Consider the following 19,722-nt stretch of genomic DNA (forward strand, 5'->3'; position numbering starts at 1 on the left):
ATCGTCCCCTTGGTAGGCCTCCGTTTTTCCATCTGTAAAGTGGAGGGAGATGACCTAGAACCCCCAGATGGTTGCTAAGCAACCTTCCCGCTGGGACATCCTCTGGACCATTCTGATTGATGCTGGAGGAAGAGAGCTGTCTTGAACTCCCTTTAGCAGAAGCACTTGACCCAGCATCCTTAGGGAATGAAATAAAATGGTTCCAGGGCCCTTTCTCAGGCTTGACTGAGCAAACAGAGGCCCTTGTCCTACAGCTTAAGGAGAAGCCTTACCTCTGGGACAAAGGAAGGTTCTAAATAGGGCTGCCCCAAGAGCTGCCTGGGGTGGTGAGGGAAATGGGGACTGCACTGGTGGCCTCCAAGGGTGGGTTGGAGCCTTGAGATGAGGGCTTATGGGGCCTGGGTGATGAGTGGTGGCCTCCTTGGGTACAGCTTCTGCCCATGTCTGGAGAAGGCCAGGCAGGCCCCATTGGAAATGGAGAAAGCTGTCCTTAGCAGCTGCAGCCTGGACCATTCCCCCCACTCAGCTTCCAGCTTGCCTGTCCCCATTCTTCTGAACCCTCCCTCTCCCTCAGCTCCAAATTCTGGGCCCAGAAACAGCAGGGTGAAGACCCAGGGATGAGGGAAGGCCCTGCAAGGATGCATGGCCAACCATCCATCCCTGGACCCCCTCCAGGGGGCCCATGAGGACCAAGCCCTCTTCGGTACACAAAGACCTTCTCCCTCTCCCACTCCCCAGTGGTTAAAGAACGAGACACAGGTGTGACAACGATACAAAACATTCTCTACAAAAGTTATAATGAGCCTGCGGGAGGGGTACTTTGTGCGGCAGTAGGAATCCCAGAGCCTGCCCCACCCCGGGAACTGGGAGAACAGGGAGGAGGCTGAGGCAGGACACAGGGAACAGAAGAGAAAGGGCAGCACCTGGGGCTCTGAGAAAATCGAGTCGGCACTTGGGGGCGGCCCCAGGCCCAGATGACAGGGCAAAGGACTGGCATGGGCTCAGGGTGGCAGCGACAGGCCACCAAGCCCTCTTTGTGGGAACGGAAACCGCTCCCCCGTCCCCCTCCCCCAGCACAGACACAGATGCAGAGGGAGGCCTGTGGCATTCTTTGGGTGTCCCCTCATCTCCTGACCTAGCCAAGGGGGCCCAGGAAAGAGATGGGAGCTGCAGTGGTGCTCCCAGTGGGAGCGGGAGGGTCAGGGGTACAGGTCCGGGGCTGGCCTCCTCCCTGGTCTTACTGCCATCACAGAGCAGGGACACATATTGAGCTCCTGCTGACCTACCTACACAGAACCTCGCAGCTGCCCAGCCGCCTCCAGACCCGGAGGGAAAGCCACCAGCCAGCCCCCAGCACAGACACACATGCACAGGGCCCTGGGGACCTGGGGACAGTCAGCAGCTTAGATTATCCACATCCCCAGGCTCTGCCATGTCCCAGGACTTGCCCAAACTAGGCTAGACACCCAGCTGAGGCTGTTGGCAGATGCCTTTCTCCAGCCCAGGGCACGCCCGCCAGGCCTCAGGGCCATAATACTGCAGATTATTGCTCTAGCACCTTGCATCTATTGGCCTGACCCTCTGGGGTCCCTGGAGGGGGACCAGGCTGGAGGCAGGGTGAGGAGGGCAGAGTCAGGCCAGGCCCCACCACCAGGTGAGCTGGTGAGGGTGCCAGTCACCCCCACTTCATGCCAGCCTGGTGCTCCAACTCCCGGACATGGCCAATAGGTGAAGGAGAAGGGGGCTGGCTTGGGGCAGGAGTGGGGACCAAAGTCAGGGCATTTGGCTGAAGAGTCTAGCCAGGAACCTCCTCTCTGCGGTGTGGGGGGAGTGGAGGGAGCCAGCCCAAACTCTTCCCTTCACAAAAATGTAAGAAGTGAGCAAGTCTCCAGCCTGAGCACAGCAGGACCCTCAGAGGAGGGGTGGGGAGAGACAGCGGCCCCTGGGACAGGCCATGCCCCCTCCACACATACTCCCATCCAGCTCTAATGGGTATGTCGTCTATCCCCTGGGCCCCCAGGGGTCCCCTGCCCTTCCTCTGGAGCTGGCCTCCCAGGAATCCACATGTCCTTTAGGGCCATTCAGACGGGAGTGGCTCAAGGGCTCCTGGACCCCTTGCTGGTACCTCCAGACTACACCTCCGTTGTGGAGTGTGGACAGGCTTTCAAGGGAGATGACCCACACGGTCTTTGCTCCTGGGGAGGGGCCGGGGGGGCTTCAGGGCTGGCGACCGTGAGGACCTCGTGGCCTCACGGTGGGTTGTGGCAACTCGCAATTCATTTGGTCTGGAGAGAGGAGCCCCCTGTTACCTGGAGAAAAAGACACAGAAACAGACTTCAGGTAAGGGCTTTCAAGACATCATTTTAAACCAAGACCAGCCATTTGGACGACTGACCCTCTCCTGGCAGGCCAACGGTCAGGGATGGGGACATTGGCCTAGGGGGTTCCTCCCCATCCCCAGAACTCTAAACCAGACTGCCTCCCCACACCCACCCCTGCCCAGCCATGCAGGGTAAAAGCCATAGACACCAAAAGGGGGCAGCAGCATTTGCTGGGCTTGTGGGATGCCCTGAGAAAGGGAGCGGGGCAGGGACGGCCACCAGTGCGATAGCAGACTTGAGCTCTCCCTGACAGCTTTTGAACGCGACAACTCTCCTTCCATGGGAGTCACCTAGTCCCCAGGCTCTAGAGCCACACAGGCCGGGGATCAAGCAGCAGCAGGCCCTTGGGGTGAGCCGCTCAAACCCTCTGAGCCTCCACTTGCTCCCCTGGAAAATGGGGATGATACAGCCCCTGCACCCAGGAGCTGGGGAGGACTCAATTAAGGGGCACATGCAGCGGTATCTCCAGCACCCAGTAGATGGGAGGGCTCAAAACATCCAGGCTCTGATTACTATGACTACTGGATCTCAACTGTCCTAAGACACCCATTTGGGGGCATTTTGATTATCTCCAAAGTCAAGGTGCATTTTACATTAGCTGTGATAAGAAGGCCTCCTCCCTTGTCATGAAACTGGCAGCTTCGTTTTCAGAACTGGGGGTAAACAAATTCAGTGGGACCTCTTGTAATGGATGGGGACTTAGATTTTATGAAATACGGTATTGACCCCCCTCCCCCCCACATTCCCGAAAAGGCAGATCCCACCCGCAAGGCCTTCTGACCCCTTTTCCCATCCCCCAAGGCCCAGGACACTCACAACTCTGTGTCCTCCAGAGCAGGCGGGCGTTCCAGCGCCTGCCTCCTCCTCCTCACGGCCCCCAGAATCTTCTTGCGGGGCCCCAGGGGGACGCTGATGCTGCGGAGGTCAAGGTCGGAGCACAGCATCAGCGCTTCGAGGTCAATCTTCTCCTGCCGCAGGAGGGAGGCGAAGTCGTCCATGTGCAGGGAGGCCAGGAAGGTGTCCAGCGGGCTCGTCTCGGGCTCCAGGTCCTCATCCAGGCCCAGGTCCAGCTCGTCCCAGGGCAGCTCCTCCCCGCAGCTGCGGTCCTGCAGGCTGTTGGCACTGCCCAGGCTGTCGTCGTCCAGGCTGGGGGAGCTCTGCAGCCGGCCTCGCGGCGCGCCCCCGCCGTCCAGCGCCGCGTCCTCGCGGCCCAGCCCGTGCAGCCCGCTGGTCACGTAGTTCCGGCGGAACACCATGGTGCCCAGGCCGGGCCGCGTAAACAGTGAGTCGTGGCCTGAGTCGGTGCTGACCTCCGAGTGGGCAGGCTCGGCCGCCAGCGTGGCACGGGAGACGCTGTCCTCGTCCGAGAGGAACATGTCCCGGAGCGGGGAGCGGCCCCACTCCTTGGGGTTGGCGTAGGTGCCCTGGCGCACGAACATCACGTCGCTGCCCAGCTGCAGGCCCGACAGCGAGCGCACGCTCTTGCGGCCGTCCTCGGAGATCTTGAAGGTGCCCTCGCCGCCCTGCTTGCGCCGCTCCAGCTTCCGCTGGATCTTGGCCTTGCCCCTGGCCGTGCCGTGCAGCGTGGCCTGCGAGTAGGGCAGGTGGCTGCCCAGCGCCAGGTGCTGCAGCCGGCGGCTCAGGGTGCTGGACGTGAGGCTGGAGAAGCTGAGCGTGTCCGACCGCTCGGCCAGCTCGCGCCGGTAGCGCCGCTCCATGCGCTCGTGGTGCTTGCGCTGCATCTTGGCGCACTCGCGGATGCGCCGCTCCGCCTCGCGGAAGGCCTTGTCCTTCAGCTTGCCCACCAGCTTGGGGTTGAGGCTGCTCTGCTTGGCCGCGATGGAGTCCAGGTAGCGCACGCACTCCATGTGGCCCTTCATGGCGGCCATGTCCAGCGGCGTGTGGTAGTCGTTGTCCAGGCACCAGATGTTGGCCCCGAAGGACACCAGGAAGGAGAGGCAGTGCAGGTGGCCATTGGAAGCTGCCAGGTGCAGGGGCGTGTTGCCCCAGATGTCACACTTGTCGGGGTCACCCCTGCAGGGAGGACACGCGAGGAAGGGTGATGAACCGACACCATTTGGGGCGGGCAGGCGGCACTGGCTGCAGGTGTAGGGAGCTCCCGGCCCGTGTGGGCCGCCCCACGGGCACACCGGCGGGACCCGAGGGCCCGAGAGGTCTCCTCTGACTCGGGAGACACCAGGCAGACCTACACAGAGCCCGGGGGCGGGGGGAGTGGCCCCAGACTCGCAAGGGGCGGGGCGACAGAAAAGGCGGGGCCGGGGCGGGGCCTTCCCCAAGAGAACTGATGGCTGGGAATCTCAGGGGATAAATATTTGATGCCCAGAGAGACAGGAGTGAATTATTCATGGAGCCCAGTGGGGAGCTGGCCCAGAGAGGTGGTGGGCCAGGGCGAGTCTGGGTCTCTAGGCAGGCGTGGTGGTGAGTGTGGCTGCCGGTGCAGGGTGCCCACAAAAGAGGAGGAGAGGGTGATGGGTGCTGAGCCTGAGCCCTGGGTGAGTGTATGTGAGAGTGTGTGCCTGGGCGTCGGCGGGCACGGCCACGTCTGCAGGGAGCAGGGCCAGGCCTGGCAAGGCTGCGTGTGAGAGCAGGTGTCGGGTCTTGGCCTGGGCTGGGAGGGGAGTGTGGGGGCAGCCAGGTCGGAAGGGGAGGAGGAGGTGAGTCTGCAACCTGGGCCCAGCAGCCCTCCCTTCCCAGGGCTGCCCCGTCTTTGGGAGCCCTGTCAGGCAGGCTGGCTTGGGCCTGCCCAGGGGACCCACCCAGCACCCTCCAATCCCCTCCACCACCAGACCGTGCCCCCTTGGGCATGCTCCGGCTGGCTTCTCCAAGCGCTCCCCTCCCGCAGGGGCCTAGCTCACACTAATGAGGCCACGAGGCCACCCCGCAAGGCGGGAGGAAGAATCACCCCCTTGTCTCAACAGTTCCCCCCACACACACAACCCTCTCCACGCTTCTCCTACTGGTGCCAAGTCCTGCAGGACAATGTGGCAAGGAGCTGCTTGGCATCTGGCCCATGCCCCTTCCAACACCAACCCTTGCTGTCTGTAGGAGTTTGGGGACTTGGTGCACCGGGAAGCCACCGTTTTCCCCTCCTCCCATGGACCTCTCTGATGGCAGGAGCAGGACGGCAGGATCTCTGTGTGCTCTCTTGGTGTGGGAAGGGGCCGGTCTTGGCTTCTTGGAACGTGGCTTAGCTGCCTGGTGTCAGGGGCTGCTCCCACCTGCTGCCCGCCTGAGGAGCGGAGCCTCGGAGGGAGGGCAAGGGGGCTCCCCAGCCACCACACCACACCCACCACATGTTCAGGCCACAGGCCAGCATCGGGCACCAGGGCCAGCTGGGCCCCTTTTGTCTCCACCGTGATTTCCCAGGGCCTGAGATATTCATAGTAACCCTCCTGGGGCACGTCTTCCACTCCTTTTCCCTGGCCAGGCTGCCCAGGTGTCCAGTTCAACCAGGTGACCTCTCTGTAGAAAACCGTGGAGGCTGGGGAAGTTGTCCACGGTGTCATTCAGCCCCGGGAGCCCACATCAGCAGCCCTGGACCCCGAATTCCTTAATCGCTACCTTCAAACCACTTCCCTGGCTCTGACACCTGGACTCTATGCCCACTCTTCCCCCCAAACAACTCCTAAGGGGGGGAGAGGGAGGCCGTCATGGGGGAGGGGCACAGAGGGAGTTAATGAGGTGGCTGTGTGGAGTGACATTTGGTGCTGTGGACAGTGCCCATAAATCCCGAGAATGAGCTGGGAGAGAGCTGTGTGAGCCCTGGCCTGCAGGGAGGTGCAGCACCGGCTGGGGGGGGGGGGTGCCCTTTGGACCCCAGGCCCTCCCGAGTAAGGAGCCTGTCCTGCCACCACTTCTGCCCCTTCTCTCCCATCCCCACTCTTGCTTCCAGGGGTGACCCAACCCAGGAAATCTCTCCCACCTTCCCCTCACTCTGCAACCCCTCCTGCAATCATGGGCCCCCAAATCCCAGTCACTCCCCTCCTAGCCCCACATCCAGGTCACCAGGGTCACATGCCTCAAGTTGTGCCCCCTCCCACCACGGCGAGGCTCCAAGCTTCCACCTTAGCGTCAGTAGAGAAGAGGGTGGCTCAGAGGAGTGGGGGGAAGGTATCTTGGAGTCTTGGGGACTGCGTCTCAGGGTCTGGGAGGGGGCCCAGGACTCTCTTCTCCCTCCACCACCCCCTCCACCACCGGGCTTAGGCAGGGCCAGAGTGGGTACTCACCCTCGGCTCACGATGAGACGCAGGGACTCCAGGTTGCCATGGTAGGCAGCCCAGAGAGTGGGAGTCATGCCATCCTCGTCGGGGGCGTTCAGCTCCTTCCTGGTGGCCTCTTTGAGGAGCTCCAGGTAGCCGTCCCGGGCCGCCCGGTGGTACTGGTCGTTCATGGCGCCTGACTTGGACGGGGAGGGCAGGGGGCACCAGGAAATGCCCCCCGCGGGGGAGGGCGGAGGGGTTAGGGCTGAGGCATGGGGTTGGGGGAGGGGGCCGGGCAGGGGCCGGGCCGCCAGCCCCCGCTGCCGCAGACGCAGGTTGCGGAGCGCCGGGAGCCGCCGCTACTCCGACATCTGAGCCGCTCGCCCCGGGAGGGAGGGGGGAGAAGGATCTCCCGCTGCCTGGGGAGCCGCCCCCGGGCGGCCCCTGGGTCCTAAACACCCTGCTCCCGAGCGCGCAGGAGTGACCCACGCGAGGCCTCGCCCTGTTCCAAAAGTGGTCACCTCAGCACCCCGCCCCATGAGGCCTAGTCTGCGGACAGTCCGGAGTCTGTCGTCACGGGAGCCCCCGCTCTGGGGCTCCCGATGTCTCCACCCGTCAAAGGGACGGGCCAAGGGCTGGGGAGGGGTGTCCGAGGGCAGTCTGGATAGCTAGGACAGTGGGCCTAGGAGGGGTCTGAGGACTGACCCCCAGACGGCGAGAAGCACCCTGCGTCCCGGCTGCCACCACCGCCACCGCCCCCCCCCCCCCCACCGCGGGGTCGGGGAGCCGCGCTCCAGCAGGGGGCGCTGGAAGACTGGACACGGACTCCGCGCGCCTCTGGCGAACTTGATACCCAAACCCGGCTTGCGGCTTCCAGCCGAGCAGAAGACTCCGGGGAGGGATAGAGGAAGTAGGAACTTCGACCACTGTGAGGGTGTCAGGGAAAGGGGCACTGGGGTCCCGATCTTGGGGCAGCAACAGAGGGACGCGAAGGTATAGGGCGCGCCGGGGCTGGGAGGGCGTCCGGGTGCCTGTGAGCCCTCGGGGCGTGTACCGAGCATCATCAGTGCTCGGGGCTCTGGGCGGCCGGGGTCGCGGAGCCCGAGGGCGCGGTGGGCGCCCGGGGCGGGGTGCCCTCGGTGTCGCAGTGCGGGGCTGCGCCCGAGCCGTGCCGCTCCGAGGTGACGGGACGGCGGGGGCGGGGGAGGGGGGCGCCTCTTAACGGGTAAATATAAATCTTACCTTATCTGGCTCCCGCGCGCTCTTCCCTAAATTCAGCTCGGAGAAAAGATGGATCATGTGAGTGGGGCTGAGAGATTTATGGAGCTGAGCTCCCGCGGCTGTAAATCACCCTGCCCTCCCCGGTATAAAGCGCCCGTCCAGCCCGCTGTGGGAAAGAGGAGACGCTCGCCACCCCCTGACCCCCAGCTCAGCGCGGGCTCCCGGCCCAGCCAGGTGGGTGCCCGGACCAGACGGAAAACGGATTGGGGAGTGGGGAGTGGGGACTTAGGACGGGGTCCGACGGGGCTCCCCGCCGCCGCCTTTCTTTCCCTCTGCCCTCGAGCCAGAGACCTGAAGGGTCGCAGAGCCCTCGGGGTTGACCCGGGGTCCTGTTCGCTCCTCCTCCACAGTGACCCCCTCCAACCTCGCCCGGTCGCCCCTGCCATGTCCGAGGAGCTGGCCCAGGGACCCAAGGAGAGCCCGCCGGCGCCGAGGGCAGGCTCCCGCGAGGTGTGGAAGAAGGGCGGCCGCCTGCTGTCGGTGCTGCTGGCCGTGAACGTGCTGTTCCTTGCCTGCACGCTCATCAGCGGCGGCGCCTTCAACAAGGTAGCGGTGTACGACACGGACGTGTTCGCGCTGCTCACCACCATGATGCTGCTCGCCTCCCTCTGGACCCTCTTCTACCTCCTCCGGACCGTGCGCTGTCCCAACGCCGTCCCCTACCGGGACGCGCACGCCGGCCCCATCTGGCTTCGAGGTGCCAGGGGAGGTGGTGGGGGGAGGAAGTGGGAGGCAGGCGGGGAGCCAGAGGCTGGGACTCTCAGAGGAACTGTGGAGTCCGCGTCAAGGTAGGGGGCTGGAAAGTCCCTCCCCTCCGCCCCCCCCCCCCCCCACGCACACACCCGGGGACTAGATGTGGCTGAGAATGCGATGGGCTGCCCTTGTGAGAGAAGAGGAAGAGAAAGAATCTTGGAAGAAGAGTGAAGTGAGGGGTGGGAGGGGATTTCTCCGCCCTTTCTAAAGATTGAAAGAGGGTGGTCATGGGACAGCCTTTGATGGACAGCAGAGAACAAACGCCAGCTGTAGCTGAAAGGCCCCCACATAGGGCCCTTCTTCCTCCAATCTGTGCAACCCCAAAGAGATAGCGGCTCAGTAGGATACCCATCCATCCACTCAGTCGATCCTATAGTCATCCTTCCATCCACCCATTCATCTTTCCATCCATCCATTTATCCATCCATCCATCCATCCATCCATCGTCCAACCATCCACCCAGCCAGCCAGCCATCTATCCATCCCCTCACCCACCCCATTCATCTGTCCCTTGATCCTCCCACCTGCCCCACTCATTCTTCCATCCACCCAACCATCCAACCCACCACCCATCTAGCCATCCATCGCCAGATCTATAAACCATTGCCTCTGACCCATCCCCCACCCCTCACTCCCAGGCGGGCTGGTGCTGTTTGGGATCTGCACTCTCGTCATGGATGTCTTCAAGACTGGCTACTACTCCAGTTTCTTTGAGTGCCAGTCAGCCATCAAGATCCTGCACCCTCTCACCCAGGCTGTGTTTGTCATCGTCCAGGTGGGTGGGAAGAGTGTTCCTGAGTGTGGTGGAAGGAGCCAGCATCTGGCATGAGGTCAGGAGATCCCCACTCCTCTTCGACCCTGAGCAATCAAATAAGGTGGGGATAGGACTGTAGTGTGTATCCTATGAGTGCATAAATCCAGAAGCACTTGGAAATGAATATCCAAATGTGAGCTCCTACTTAGGGGTCTTGTGATTTCATTTCAACCTAAGCAGTGACAATATCAACATCTGGGATGTCTGGGTTGTGGCAGCTGCCATGTCTCCTAGAACCTGGCTTGCCCTCCCTGGGTGCCAGTAGAGGGCATCATTCTCAGCCCAGGGTCTCGCTGTGGGCATGGCCTGTTTGGCCTCAGCTACTGCCCATATGTTCTCTATTTGTTCAGGAAATAGGGTTCAAACAAGTTCAAGTATATATATTTTTTTATTTGTTGCATAAATAACACTGAAAGGTCTCATGATTGAGCTGAGGCAGGACTGGTCTTACATGGGACCAGATCAGATAGATCTCAGCCCTGTATCATGACCAGAATGACCACATGTAGGGTTCCATCTCCTGAAACATCACCCCTGCTGTGCAGATTTCCACAGTTCAACATACTTATGACTTTGGTACTTATATAGTTTTACTCTTTTACATTTTATGGGTTTGAAGGGTACTCGGGTAAAATGAAATTACAGATACCCCCACATCAACAAATACCATGACGAGGATTTATTGGCAACCAGGTGAGAGCAAGCATTTCAAGGAAAGAAAGGATGGAGGTGGGGCAGGGGATGTTGACCCCCAAAATGCCAAGAGTTTACAGGTAACAGTTTGCAGACTGTGAAAGAACACGAGAACTATTTTATATAAACAGTTCCATAGAAAGAAAGAAAGCTCTCAACTCCTTTTGTAAAAACTTGGTAAGCTAGTATGGGGGGTTCTTGAGGTAGAGAGAACATTCTGCTGGGTTTGGACATGGGAACTCCAGAGTTTAGCCCATCTGCAGAGTGAGTGACCTCCCCCCCCCCCCCCCCGCCCCGCTCTCTCTCAACAGACTTACTTTCTCTGGGTCTCCGCTAAGGACTGTATTCACGTCCACCTGGATCTGACCCGGTGAGTCCCTGCTCCACAGCTCAATGCCCATCTGGCTTGAGAGATGAGGGCTTTCCAACCTGGGGCATGGGGTCCACTTTCTGCCGCCTGGGTGTGGTTTCAGCCAAGGCCCCTTTGCTTCACCAGCAAGATTTCCACCATTTTGTCCTGTGCTGTGTGTATTGTGTATGTGTGTGTGCCTGTGTGTTTTGGTGGGATGGGTTGTGTGGTAAATTATATGTGCTTTCCTCTAGAAGAGGGAGCAGCAGTGGCCTGAGCCCCTGAACCCCTTCCCCACCCCACGCCCTCTCTTGGGTAGCCTCCTGACCAGACTTAGAGTGCCTTCCAAACTCGACTTCTCTGTTCACACAAGGGCCTGACCGCTTTCTTGCTTCCCGGCATCATCTCCTAGTCTAGCTCCCCAGTTCTCCATCTGCCCCAGGGACCCACGAGGGCCCAGACTCCCACTGGCCTCTTTGCTTCCCCTCCCCAAATAGGTGTGGTCTCATGTTCACCCTCACCACCAACCTGGCCATCTGGATGGCAGCCGTGGTGGACGAGTCCGTGCACCAGACTCACTCCTATGACAGTTCCCACGGCAACACCAGCCACCACCGCTTCGCTCCTGACCGTGAGTGTTCACTCCAGATTAACCCTGGTCTGGGACTTATAGGCCTTGGGTTGGATGCTTGTGCACCAGGACAGTCAGTCTCCCTTGCCCTCCCAAGCGAGGAGAGCCTCCCCTCCTCCAGGCTCCATACAGGCGTAGGTGACACCTGAGGGAGGGTGTCAGGGGGCATCTTCTCATTCTGGAGGATGCGGCCTTGGCCCCATGGTTCAGGTCTCCATTCCACCAAAGACTTGGGCTCCAGAATGAAAAGGCAAGGGTGATCAAAGTGGAGAGAAGTGAAGGGAGGCAGAGTTGGCTTGATGGCAGAAGCATGGGCTAGAGTCTGTCAAGAAGAAGCTAGAAAGAATAATCACAACGACAATAGTGACATTTTACTGACTCTGTATGTCAGGTGCTGTGCTAAGTGTCCTAGACACTTGGTCTTACTTAACCCTCACAACTTCCCAGTAAGATGGGCACTATTATTATTCCCATTTTACAGATACAGAAAGTAAGGCATAGAAGGTTAAATAGTTTACCCAAGGTCACAGAGCTTGAAATTGGAGAACTAGTGTTGAGATCCATCTTTGCTTTGAACCAATATGCTATACCGAGGAAAAATAGAGTCCATAGGCCCCCTGGTCCTAGTACTCTCGACTTCTGTAGGGTCTCCCACCAACCAGGACCAGACTAGATGACTAGGTCCATCTGGACTTTGCCTGAACACACACACGCACACAGGCGCGCACACACACACACACACACAGGATGGAAGGGTCCAGGAACGGAAAGCCTAGAGGAGAGCCCAGCACAGCAAGACTGATAAAGGGCCACCTTGCACATACAGAGAGTTCCTGAGGATGGTTTAAAACAACCCGGAGAGGTGGCCAACTTAACATACTGGGGCCCCGGGGGTGCAGAGAGGCGCATTAGAAAGGTATCTACCCAGGTGTTGGGAGGTAGGTCAATAGCTCTGCCCTCACAAGCCATACTTTACTTACGTGAGCCTCAGTTTCTGCACCTGCAAAACCAGCGGGCATAGTTCTGGGGATTGAAAGGGATGTTTGCCAAGATCCAAGGCATTCTATAAAGTGCACTCTGGACACGGCAAGGTTCTTATAGATGGGCTGCAAACCAAAATGACGGGAGGTCACAGGAGACTCCCGGGCAAAGCAGCTCACATTCTGGGCTGAGTTGGATGTTGGGGAGAGCTGCGAGGAAGCTTGAACTTTCGGGGTTCCCAGGAGGGCCACCATCTCTCAGGACCAGAACTTTCCTATGCTGGGGAGCCAGGGGTGATTACTAGCCGGGAAGGATCGGAAATGTTTGCCTAAAGGACAAAGGGCAGTTCTGCAGTACAGATGTGTGTTCATCGAGCGCCAGCTACTATTGTTTACTGACATCTCTGGCACATAGTAGGCGCTCAATAAATACCTGGTACAATGAATGACCATGCCAGGCCCTGTGCAGGTGTTTGGGATAAGGTGGTGAACAGGTCCAACTGTGATTCCACCCTAACAAAAGTCAGTCGAAAGGTGAGGCTCTTCCGGTGGGGTGCCTCCAGGAAGGCGGGAGGGCAGTCCAGCTCTGTGCCCCTCTCTCCACAGCGGAGCGTGCAGGCAGCTCGGTGGGAGGAGACTGTCCGTGCAACACAGCCATCTGCCAGATCTTCCAGCAGGGTTACCTCTACCTGTATCCCTTTAACATTGAGTACAGCCTCTTTGCTTCCACCATGCTGTATGTCATGTGGAAGAATGTGGGCAGGCTGCTGGCCTCCTCCGCCCATGGCCACGGCCACACCCCGTCCCGGGTCAGCCTCTTCCGGGAGACCTTTTTCGCTGGCCCAATCCTGGGCCTGATGCTCTTTGTGGTGGGGCTGGCCGTCTTCATCATCTACGAGGTCCAAGTGAGTGGGGAGAGGGGCCGCACCCAGCAGGCCCTGGTCATCTATTACAGCTTCAACATCATCTGTCTGGGCCTCATGACCTTGGTCAGCCTGAGTGGCTCAGTCATCTACCGTTTTGATCGCCGGGCCATGGATCACCATAAGAACCCCACTCGAACCCTGGACGTGGCGCTGTTGATGGGTGCCGCCCTGGGTCAATACGCTATTTCCTACTACTCTATTGTAGCCGTGGTGGTGGGCGCACCCAGGGACCTACTCGGGGGGCTCAACCTAGCCCATGCTCTGCTCATGATTGCCCAGCACACCTTCCAGAATGTGTTCATCATCGAGAGCCTCCACCGGGGACCACCCGGGGTTGAGCCTCATGATACCACCCCCAAGGAGCCCTGCCGTGGCCTGACCTTTGCCAACCTGGATGCCCTCCACACCTTGCCTGCCTGCCCATCCACCCCCAGGCTGGTTGGTCCCAGCCCAGAGGGTGCTCAGGAAGCAGTGGCCATCATCTTGGCCCCCAGGGGACACTGGAGACGCCGGTGCCTGAAGGACATTTCTCTGTTTCTCCTGCTTTGCAATGTCATCGTGAGTAACTGAGGGTCGGGGTTGGGTGGAGAGATGGGGATGGGCTGGGGGGAAGAGAAGGCCAAGGAAGGATGTTCTTCCAGGTTTATTCACTTGGCCTTCTCTGTCTTGCCCCCAGCCCACTCGAAAACACTAAAGCTCTCCAGGAGAAAAAGAGGTTCAGAGAGGGTCAGATGCAGCCCCCAGGCAAACAGCATCTCAGGGCAGAGAGGGAAAATGAAATCCCAGCCTTCTGGTGTCTGGGCTGCAGATGGAACTGGAGGGGCCCCGGGAAATGCTGGCATGGGGGCTGGGTGGAGGTGAGAGGGAGCTGTGATGTGGAGTGGGGGTGCCCTCACCCCTAGGTAGAAGGTGTGACTTCTCCTGGGAACTTGTGACCAGCCTGTTTCTCAGGATAATTGGAGCAGCATCAGGAAGTAGCAGAGACCAGCATAAGTGCGAGCAGTCTCAGCAGAGCGCAGCTGCGGGCTGGCCTGGAAGGGGGGGTGTTCACAACAGCGCCCCCTCCCTGCTAATTCAGCAAAACCCCTTACTAAGAGAAACTCCTGTGTTAGCAAACCAACAGACTCCACTCCAGGGCAGAAACACTCTCCATGAAGGCACACCCCATTCAGGAAATACCCCTTGTGTGGCTATAACCTAATAGAGAAATACTCCAGAATGGATCTAATCCCCAGGAGGGAAAGTTCTCATATGTAAACATGTACTCGTGTGAGCACATCCCACATAAAGAACACGTCTTCTGAAGCTTCATTCGATATAAAAATGGCCCTCTCAGCTGCAACCTCCAACAGAATAAGATCCCTAATGTACAAACACCCTTAATGTGGGTCTATCCTGATGTTGGGCACATCTCCAGATTCCACACCAGTGCACGCTATGGAAAATATACCAACAGGCCTGCCTTGGGTGCTTTCTCAGTGTGTCCCCACTGTGAATACTTCCCAACCAGCAGATAATCTGTTAAAGAAAAAAAAAAAAAGAAGAAGAAGGAAAAGAGTGATCACCAAACTTTGACCCTCCAGTAAAAGCAATAAGTCTCAAAACCTCCTTGTATCTTGGGCCAACCTGGAAGCCCGCCCCCAGCCTGGCCCCGCCCTCACCTTACATCCCCAGGTCCCAACTGCAGGCTGAGAACCACCTTCTGGGAGGCTGTTTTTCTCCAGGTATCTGTTCCTGGGTCAACTCTAGGAACATTGTCTCCAACCCCTTCATTTCGCATGACCCAAAGAGGCTCAGAAAGGGGCTACAGTGAACTGGGGTTGAAGAGGGTGGGGCTGGCCCAGAAGCCGTCATTCTTTGCCTCATACCCCACACCCCAACCGTCTGAGCTCCAGCCAGAGAGGAAGCATGATTCCAGCTTTCACATCCTCCCAGACCTGGGAAAGGGGTGGAGCTGGAGAACAGAGATCATGGAGGGTGGGGGGGGGGTACACTTCTGGGTGGATCTTGACACACCCCCTCCCCCGCCCTGAGCCTGTCTGGTTCCACCAACACCGGGCATACATCTCTCCAGGGCAGAGCTGCTGATTTAGCCATTTGTACCAAATTCTCACATCATCTATTTTCCCCACCTCCGCATCTCACAAATGAGCCATAATAACAGGGTAGATGTGATCACAGGGGGAGCCCCAGCCTGGGGGTGGGCAAATTCAGTTGGCTGCATTTCCTGAGCTCACCAGCTCATTTCCCACTCACCAACACCCAGCCCTTGCCGTCCAACAAACTGGAAGGCTGGGACCCCCATCTTGCCACACCCCTGCCCCAGCAAAGCCCACAGAAATGACCCTCAAGGCCAGCCGGGCCAGGTCCTGATGCGCCCCTCTCTCTGCACAGCTGTGGATCATGCCTGCCTTCGGAGCCCGTCCTCACTTCAGCAACACTGTGGAAGTGGACTTCTATGGCTACTCGCTCTGGGCAGCCATCGTCAACATCTGCCTGCCTTTCGGCATCTTCTACCGTATGCACGCTGTCTCCAGCCTGCTGGAGGTCTACGTGTTGTCTTGAAGCCCCCAGGAGAGACACGCAGGGGTGGGGCTTGGCTTGTGTGTCTATTCAGAGACCCCACCCCCCCCCAGGAGAGAACCCCAGGCTGGCAGTCACTGTGCCACATTACCACCCATTCCCACTGGCCCCAGGGTAGAATTTTCACAAAAGTTATTTTTCCAGGATGAGTTTTTAAATCATAGTCAGGACATACCCACCCATCCCAGCAGGACCCTGGGGTATGGAGTGACCAGGGAAGGGAGACCTCTCCCCATAGTATCTAGGACCAGGCAAGATCTGCAAGTGTCCGTGGCTCTGGTGCCACCCCTAATCCCAGCCTTGTGGCCTGGCCGGGACTGCTGCCTGGAGTTGGAACCACCTGCAGTTTGCCCCTCCGCCCCCCGCTTCTTGTCTCAGCTTCCCTGTCTGAGCTGATTGCCAGAGAGGCTCTTGTGGGTCAGAGCTGGAAGGAACCCCGGAGATTCTCAAGTCTCAAGCTTTTCAGTGGGTGAACCAAGTGTGAGTTATAGACTGGCTACAGACCAGTACCTGGGTGCCTGGGAGGGGCTGGAAGGGGTACCCAGGCTGCCGTCTTCCTCTTCCCCTTATTCTCAAATGACAAATACATTTGTTTATGTGTTCCATGAGGCATGAAAGGTTAGGAAGGACCGACCTGGTCAACTACCATTTTACAAAGAAAGTAACAGAGGCCCAGAGAGGCAAAGTGACTTGCCCAAGGTCACAGAGCCTTTCCGCTAAGCATAATGATTTTCAAACAGCAGAACTTCTTTTTCCTCAAATAAAATATTTCAGGAACCCAAGTTTATAGCATAAACAGGGCTGTTCTAGTTTAAAAGGTGTCGGGGGACACAGAACCTTACAACAGGACCTTCTCTTACCCACCACTCCGACTCCATGGGCTTCTAATCTAGGAAAGGCATAGGTAGATTTAGCAGGATGAGAACATGAGGAAGTCCGGCAGACAGAGATTGAAAAGAAGACCCTGCCAGCTAGAAGAAGGGGAAGATTCGGTGTCCAGCCACAGCGAGGTGAAGGGGGACAGGCTAGAGGGGCCGAAGGGTCACTTCAGTGACCACTTCGGTGGACAGCGGTGGGGGCTGGGGCGTGGGGAGCGTGGGGGCAGAAGCGTGTAGAACACAGGGAGCTTGAGAGGAAGCCGCGCCCGGACTCTGCCCGCAGAATGAGATGGGCAGGTCTCAGAGGCTGCAGGAGGAGTGAGGAGGGCCAGAGGGGGCGGCTGCCCCCACCCCACCTGCCTCCTGTGGGTTGGAATGAGGTCTCTTCTGCCCCAAGTTCACGTTCGATTTAGGGAGACAGAGTGGAGTGGCGAGGTTGCTGCAAGACCGCACCCCTACCAGGTGCTGGGTGGGGTACAGGAAAAGGCGACACCAAACCTGAGGGGGGGGGTCCAGTCTGTTCCCTGCTTGGCTGCCGTAGGAAAGTGTGGCCTGAGCCCCGCAGGGCCTTTGCCGAGGCCTAATGGCCTAAGGACGGTGCACCCCAGTCCACCCCGGAGGCAGGCCGCCGCGGGTCCTCTGACCCTGAGGCCCTAAGCCCGCACGGCCTCCGGCCCCGCCCGCCCGCCTAGCTGCCTTGCTATTGGCTGCACCGTCTGGGAGCCCCTGGCTGGGTAATTAACGAAGGATTAATGAGATCCCCAAAGTCAACAGAAAAATCGATGGGCCACGGAGCCTGAGCAGCGGCTGCGCAGTCCCGCAGGGGAGGGCGTCGGGGGCATCAGTGCGGGCCCGGGGGCCTCACCTGGACTGAAGATCAGCGCTGCGCCGGCAGTCGGTCAGCCGGGGGCGATGCCAGCCCAGGCCTCAGGTAAGGCTCCCGGCGGCGGCGCCAGGCCCCGGAGCTCCCTTCGACTGCCGGCGGGACTTCCCGGGCGTGCCCATCCTTGACATTTATACCTGCTTCGGGTTCAAGGACTAGGGACTGTAGGGGTAAGGGAGGGAGGGCGGGATGACTAGGGGGAGGCCAACCCCTGGCGACCCGAGAACCAACCCTTCTCTATCCCGCACCCCAACCCTGGCTCCGCTGCCCACCTTCTTTCCGCGAATAGGGGGCACACAAAAATCAGCAAGGCGGGTCCCACCCTAGCCGGTCTGGGGGCGCACAGCCAAAAGTGGGTGCTGAGGCCAGGAAGAATCAAAACCCAGGATGGCTGGGTCAAGGGCTGTGGGGTTGGGGCTGCCTGGACATCTGGTCTGAGGTATATGTGTAGCGGCTGCCCCGGGCACCGCGGTCCCTCGAGTGGGTCAGAGAGAAACCCCCAAGGTCCCAGCCCGCGCTCAGCTGCCTCCTCCCGAGCTGGTCCTGCGGCTCCGGGCCAGGCCCCACCCCTCGACGGCTCCGCGGCTTTCATCATCACCTGTCTCTAATCGCGACTCACAAACCAGTTTGGTGTCCGGGCCCTCCCTTGGACTGGCGTCGCGCCAAGGGACGTGCCAGAGGGCGGCGGATTCCTCCTTGTCAGTCCTGGGTGCCCTAGCCTCTTTCCCGCGCCCCCCACTTGTCCCACCCTGGCACCCTCCCCGCCGCAGACCGAATTCGACCACTTCCAGGACTCCCTCTAGCGGCCGTTGGAGGGTAGGATTTGGGGGTGGGGAGGGCAGGGAAGGGGACCCTGAAGAGAGAGGACCCGGAACCTTGTCCTGGAGTGTCCCCTCTAGGCCTGCAGTCCAAGCAAAAACCACCCCTGAAATTTACCAGTAATCCTGACCCTTCCAGCCTCTCCAGGACCTCGACAGAACTGAAAGGAAAGACACAGATAACTAACACTGAGAGTTTTCTGTGTGCCAGACGTGGCTCTACATGCATTTACACACATTAAATCATTTAATTTTCACGAAACCCCGATGAGGTAGGCATTATGCATTAAGTGCTTCATTTATTCGTTCAAGAAATCTTTACTGAGTATCTTCTATGCACCAGGTACTATTCCATAGTTGTACATCCATTTTACATATGAGGAAACTGAGGCACAGAGAGTCTCAGTAGCTTATCCAAGATCACAGAGATAGTAAGTGCCAGAATTGGGCTCATTAGGCTCTACTGCCCTGGGAAGATGAGGGACATTGTGGGGAAGGCAAGAAGAAGGAGTCAGGGTTGGGACAAAAGGAGCAGGGAGGTGTGCCTGTGAGTCTCACGCTTGCTCAACTTGGAGGACAGATAAAGATTATCTCTAAAGAGTCTGGGATTGGGTCCGGATGGAAAGCATTTAATGGGAAGGGTCTCTGTCCATGGTTGTGGTGCTGAAAGTTCCCCCAGAAAATGACAGAGTCGGTCAGCAAGAGCAGCGTGCCTGTGATAGGTTTGGAGGGTTCAAGTTCAGCAGGACCTGGTCCCTGCCCTGGAGGCTCTCCTGGCCTTGAGGGGGTCCAGCCATGCCCACAGCGCCTCACCAGACAGTGCACATGCACTCCCAATAGATGCTTGGGCAGGGAAAGAATGCTTCCCGGGAGAGGTTCTTAAGGTAGGTGGAGAAGATGGGCAAGAGCCATTGGTGGAAGGTAACAGGTGAGGCAGAGGAACAGCAGCCTCTAGAAGTGATGGGGCGGAGGGGTGTGGGAAGCCACACAAGGATGGATGGAGCCTTGGAGCCTTCTGGCTGGGCCTGGATCGACATGGGGAGTAGGTGTCCAGAGTGTGACGAGGGGGCTGGACAGGGAGAGGGCAAAAGACGACAGAGGGGACTGGGAAAGGGGGACAAAATCATTTGTAGAATCTTGAAGAGAGGACCAAGTGTTATTATTCTATTTGCCGTAACAGAACCACAGAAGGTACGAATATTGAGCAAAGAGCACATGGGAGCCTGGGGGTTTGGAAAGGCTGTCTTTTAGAGCCAAATGTGGTGAGGGTCTTCTGGTGGTTACAGAGAGGGAAAAGCTGAAGCTCCTGAAGCTGAGTTAAAGGGTAGAGACAGAGCAAAGAGCAGTGAGTTAGAAGAGAATGAGCATGACAGGTGATGCCCCAGGGAGGCCATGGGGCACCTAGTGTAGCCTTGGCCTGGGGCTCAGGGAAGGCCGCTTAGAGGAGGTGGGGTTCTGCTCTAAGCTGCAGTCAGCCAAAGGGCAAAGGGGTGGGCATTATGGGCAAAAGGCGGCGTGGGCAGACGGGGTGG

At 58.8% G+C, this 19,722-nt stretch overlaps 2 protein-coding genes across 3 annotated transcripts; one reads left to right on the forward strand and one right to left on the reverse strand.

Annotated features, from left to right (window-relative positions):
• Positions 1-576: 576 nt before the first annotated feature.
• Positions 577-6,951, reverse strand: USH1G (USH1 protein network component sans). Of its 2 annotated transcripts, XM_047831575.1 has the most exons (3): positions 6,629-6,951; positions 3,198-4,415; positions 577-2,309 (listed from the first exon to the last, which is right to left on the reverse strand). In XM_047831575.1, exons 1-3 carry the CDS (start codon positions 6,790-6,792, stop codon positions 2,306-2,308), a joined length of 1,386 nt encoding a protein of 461 aa, XP_047687531.1. In that variant the 5' UTR covers positions 6,793-6,951; the 3' UTR covers positions 577-2,305. The 2 variants fall into 2 exon arrangements, with proteins under 2 accessions (XP_047687531.1, XP_047687533.1); XM_047831577.1 differs by lacking the exon at positions 577-2,309 and having other exon boundaries at positions 3,194-4,415.
• A 994-nt stretch (positions 6,952-7,945) lies between these two features.
• OTOP2 (otopetrin 2) lies at positions 7,946-16,298 on the forward strand. Its single transcript, XM_047831574.1, has 7 exons — positions 7,946-8,056; positions 8,233-8,579; positions 9,274-9,410; positions 10,454-10,512; positions 10,989-11,122; positions 12,709-13,586; positions 15,423-16,298. Exons 2-7 carry the CDS (start codon positions 8,267-8,269, stop codon positions 15,591-15,593), a joined length of 1,692 nt encoding a protein of 563 aa, XP_047687530.1. The 5' UTR covers positions 7,946-8,056; positions 8,233-8,266; the 3' UTR covers positions 15,594-16,298.
• Positions 16,299-19,722: the final 3,424 nt, after the last annotated feature.

This window comes from Prionailurus viverrinus, chromosome E1 (assembly GCF_022837055.1).
Source record: "Prionailurus viverrinus isolate Anna chromosome E1, UM_Priviv_1.0, whole genome shotgun sequence".
NCBI classification, from domain to species: domain Eukaryota; kingdom Metazoa; phylum Chordata; class Mammalia; order Carnivora; family Felidae; genus Prionailurus; species Prionailurus viverrinus.